This window comes from Alosa alosa, chromosome 10, assembly GCF_017589495.1.
Source record: "Alosa alosa isolate M-15738 ecotype Scorff River chromosome 10, AALO_Geno_1.1, whole genome shotgun sequence".
NCBI lineage: Eukaryota > Metazoa > Chordata > Actinopteri > Clupeiformes > Clupeidae > Alosa > Alosa alosa.
Window position 1 is genome coordinate 30207397 of NC_063198.1, and position 5000 is coordinate 30212396.

The following is a 5000-nucleotide window of genomic DNA, read 5'->3' on the forward strand; positions in this document are numbered from 1 at the left end:
TATACCAGTCAACTCCACCTCACCTCCACCACCTACACCAGTCAACTCCACCTCACCTCCACCACCTCACCCTTATACCAGTCAACTCCACCTCACCACCACCTCACCCTTATACCAGTCAACTCCACCTCACCTCCACCACCTACACCAGTCAACTCCACCTCAACTCCACCACCTCACCCTTATACCAGTCAACTCCACCTCACCTCCACCACCTACACCAGTCAACTCCACCTCAACTCCACCACCTCACCCTTATACCAGTCAACTCCACCTCACCACCACCACCTACACCAGTCAACTCCACCTCACCACCACCTCACCCTTATACCAGTCAACTCCACCTCAACTCCACCACCTACACCAGTCAACTCCACCTCACCACCACTCCTTACACCAGTCAACTCCACCTCACCACCACCACCTCACCCTTATACCAGTCAACTCCACCTCACCTCCACCACCTCACCCTTATACCAGTCAACTCCACCTCAACTCCACCACCTCACCCTTATACCAGTCAACTCCACCTCAACTCCACCACCTACACCAGTCAACTCCACCTCACCTCCACCACCTACACCAGTCAACTCCACCTCAACTCCACCACCTCACCCTTATACCAGTCAACTCCACCTCAACTCCACCACCTCACCCTTATACCAGTCAACTCCACCTCACCACCACCACCTCACCCTTATACCAGTCAACTCCACCTCAACTCCACCACCTCACCCTTACACCAGTCAACTCCACCTCAACTCCACCACCTCACCCTTATACCAGTCAACTCCACCTCAACTCCACCATCTACACCCTTATACCAGTCAACCACCTCACCTCCACCACCTCACCCTTATACCAGTCAACTCCACCTCACCTCCACCACCTACACCAGTCAACTCCACCTCAACTCCACCTCAACTCCACCTCACCTCCACCATCTACACCAGTCTAAACAACTTTGCTGCACGTCTGTAGAATTCTAGAGCACATCTGTAAAAATCAGCTGTAGATAATTATAGATCAGTGAACTCTGTAAAACTCTATTAATCTTCACTGGCCTCCTGCAAGTCTATAGAAATATGTTCACTCTGTACAGCGTAACTCATTTTCATTGTAAACTCTAGCTAGCAGCTAGCTCGTACATTTCCTAAATATTTCCTACACTATCCTTCTTCAGGTCTTTAAAATCAGCAACTCTATACGCTAACTCTACACAAATCTGCTGATTCTCCGTTAAAATAAGCTACCTCTACACAAATCTGCTGATTCACTGTGGTCTACTGCAGGTCTTCATCTGGCAGGCTGCCCTAGCTGCCCTGATCACATGGAAACTGCCCCCTAGCTGCCTTGATCATGGAAATAGTTAAGTCACCAAAACTATATTTGTTAAGATTTTGTTATTGTTGGTTTTGATGATTATCATTACAGTTGCAAAGCTTGGTTGAAAATAGACACTCTTCAACACCAATACACTAAAGCACCCCACACACACGCACACACACACACACACACACACCCACACACACACACATACACACACACACACAGACACACACACATACTACACTACACTACACAGCATTCATGCTGCTCCCATGTAATTTTGAAGTTGAACTAGTTCATGAAAGTATGCACCTTCACCACAGTGAGTGGTTTATGAGCCATGTGCTCACGCTATAGGCCTTGGTTCTCCCAAGATCTATTTTCCATATTTATGCGCCCTCAAGAAACTTCCCTACAAATAGAGCCCCCTCATCAGCCCACCGGGTTCAAATTGGTCTCCTCTGGACGAACCATCCCTGATGGGGGTGTGTCGGAGCTGGATCCAGCACTCCGGTGGTTTCATTTCACCCAGAGCCCAGAAGGAGGTCTTTTTTTGGCATGGACGCTTGCTACTTGTTAACGCCGTCTTTCACAAGGCCAAAGTCATTTGAGCCTGTCAGCTTAACTTTGTCAATGTCATGTTGCATTATGGAACATTCAAGGGCTCATTACATGTACTGTAGGAGATTCATATTATGTGTGTGTTATATTATGAATCGCCAAACAAAGAAAGACGAGCAAAAACTAGGCAGAACTGTTTTTTATTGTTTAAAAATATTTAAATATATGGATGGAAAGTAAAAACTGAAAAGTAAGTTTATATAACTGAATGTTCCTTTTTTTCTTGGTACTTTTGAAAAAAAGAAAAACCCAGGGGCAACCTGCACTTTGCGATGACAACTCACACTCTTGACACACACACACAACTCACACTCTCGACTGTAAAACACACTCTGCGCTCCCCAAATCAAACTCCCTCCGGAGAGAGATTTATATGCAACACACACACACACACACACACTTCAAAACAGACCCGGCTCTAATTGTAGATCTTGGGTGTGAGTCAGTGGAGCTCAGTTTGAAAAGTTTATCTGAGCGTTGATGCCCCTGAAGGCAGAGCAAAAGGTGTGTGTGTGTGTGTGTGTGTGTGTGTGTGTGTGTGTGTGTGTATGTGTGTGTGTGCTGTGTGTTTGTGTGTGTGTGTGTGTATGTGTGTGTGTGTGTGCGTGTGTGTGTGTGTGTGTGTGCTGCAGCGTGTGTGTGTGTGTGTGTGTGTGTGCGGTGTAATAATATTATTATTATTATGCGTGTGTGTGTGTGTGTGTGTGTGTGCTGTGTGTGTGTGTGTATATGTGTTTAATAATAATAATAATATTATGTATAATAATAGTGTGTGTGTGCGTGTGTATGTGTGCGTGTGTGTGTGTGTGCGTGTGCGTGTGTGTGCTGTGTGTGTGTGTGTGTGTGTGTGTGTGTGTGTGTGTGTGTGTGTGCAAGCGAAAGGTGCCGCTCCTGCAAAGAGCTTCTCCTCCAGGGGCACGGATGTAAAACCTGATAGCTGTCGGCCTTTGTGCATGGGTGAGCTCCTCACAGAGACACGCCCAAGACGGAGCACAGGCAGTTGTTTCATGGCTGTGTGACATGTACACACACACACACACACACACACACACACACACACACACACACACATACTGTCATACACACACACACACAAATTTCAAAGTGTGTTTTTGAAGAAAGCAGATGCAGTGTTGGTAGACGGTGACCCCTGTCATCACCTTACCTTGTCCTCCTCCTACTCTCTTTCTTTCTTCCTTTCCCTCTCTCCCTCCCTCCCTCTCTCCCTCCCTCTCTCCCTCCTCCCTCTCTCCATCTCTCTCTCCGCCTCTGGTTCCCACATAAATAAACAGAGCAGTCTATTGTATTGTGATGTAGCCCATCAGGATCTGTGTTGTGGGATCACTGTGTCAAAAACATGCCTCTGGTAGAAAGGAAATAAATACTTCCCTCCTTCCCTCCTTCCCTCTCTCTCTCCTTATCTCTCCTTCTCTCTTTTTCCCTTCACCTCTCCTTTTCTCTCTCAATCTCTCCCTCTCTCTCTCTCCCTCTTCTCCTCTCTCACCCTCGCTCTCTCTCTTCCCCTCTCTCTCCCTTTCTCTCCCTCTCTCCCTTTCTCTCTCTCTCTCCCTCTCTCCCCCTCTCCCTCTCTCTCTCTCTGCAGTATGTCTCTGGTGTCTTCCCTCGGCTTGTCAGCTGCCAGGGTCTGACGTCTCCTTTCATGTTTGGTGTGCGGAGTGTGCTTTGAACATCCGTTTGATTCTTTTAAGATAATAGCTGGTTAGCTGTCAGGGAGCGGATGATCACTTAAAACCTTAATCACTGCCTGTCCACTGCCGTGACACTTATTTTAGTTTATTTTACTTTTCTCTTTCTCTGCATTCTGCTGCTGGAGGAAGATTAATCTCTAGGGCAGAACAACAGCAAACACTCTTCAACGCTCAGATGGTGGGGGGGTTGAAGGAGAGGAGACCAGGGGAGGGAGACACTAAGACACTAGGCTATTGGTTTTTATTGTGTGTGTGTGTGTGTGTGTGTGTGTGTGTGAGAAAGAGAGAGAGCGAGACAGATTTAAATGACACTTCATTATCTTGTGTTTTGTTTGTTTACTCTGTGCACATCCACACAAGATATTATGATAAATCTGCAGGACTTTCTCTCTCTCTCCAGACACACACACACACACAGCGATGCTATGTCTAAGCTGTCATCCTGTACTAAGTGCAGCGCAAGCGAGTGAAGGTGAACTAAAGGCAGGACAGGAGGCGTGTGTGTGTGTGTGTGTGTGTGTGTGTGTGTGTGGAGAGGGGAAGGCAGGGCAGGGGCTTGTCTGTCAGGCTGGTCCATTCATGTGCCATACGCTGAGGCGGCGCTTGCTGAACGTGAAGGCTGAGGCCTTGATCAAGCAGCCAGAGGTGAGCACAGCCATCAGCCACGTGGCGCCACCAAAGCCTGGGGTCCCTCCCCAGGCTCCTGACACACACACACACACGCACACACACACACACACCTACCACACACACACACACACACACACACACACAGATAAGTACAGACACCAGACACACACACACACACACACACACACGTGCCAGACCCTAGGCTTCATCCTCAAAGCTCTGAGGGTGAAAACACTTCAGACTCATCACACACCTGCTGGGCTGGGCTGCGTCACACACCTGAGACAGGCTCAGAACTCGGCGAAGTTGGACGTCCGGCTCTGATGTGTTGGAGAGTGGGGAGGAAACTTCTACTGGGCACGGGAGATGGTTCAAGGTGAGCCTTGAGGAAAAGAGCTCGTGTTTTGAACTGAACTTCTGTGGACTGTAAGACTTCCATCTGTATGAACCCTATTCCATTATTCCTACCTATGCTATTAACAACAAACAAATCTCTCCTCCTCTCCTCTTCTCCTCTCCTCCTCCTCTCCCTCCTTTCTTCTCTTCTCTCTCCTCTCTCCTCTCCTCTCCTCCTCTCCTTTCCCTCCTTTCTTCTTCTCCTCCTCTTCTCCTCTCTCCTCTTCTCTCCCTCTCCTCTCCTCTCTCCTCTCCTCTCCTCCTCCTCCTCTCCTCTCCTCTCCCTCTCTCCTCCTCCTCTCCTCTCCTCTCCTC

General features: G+C 48.3%; 1 protein-coding gene across 1 annotated transcript in view; it reads left to right on the top strand.

The window, feature by feature from the left end:
* Nucleotides 1-989, top strand: part of LOC125302365 (extensin-1-like) — a 3402-nt gene extending 2413 nt beyond the window's left edge. The window contains exon 2 of the mRNA XM_048255520.1: nucleotides 1-989. This exon is cut by the window's left edge and continues 425 nt beyond it. Coding sequence (XP_048111477.1) covers nucleotides 1-989 — 989 coding nt within the window.
* The last annotated feature ends 4011 nt before the right edge of the window (nucleotides 990-5000 follow it).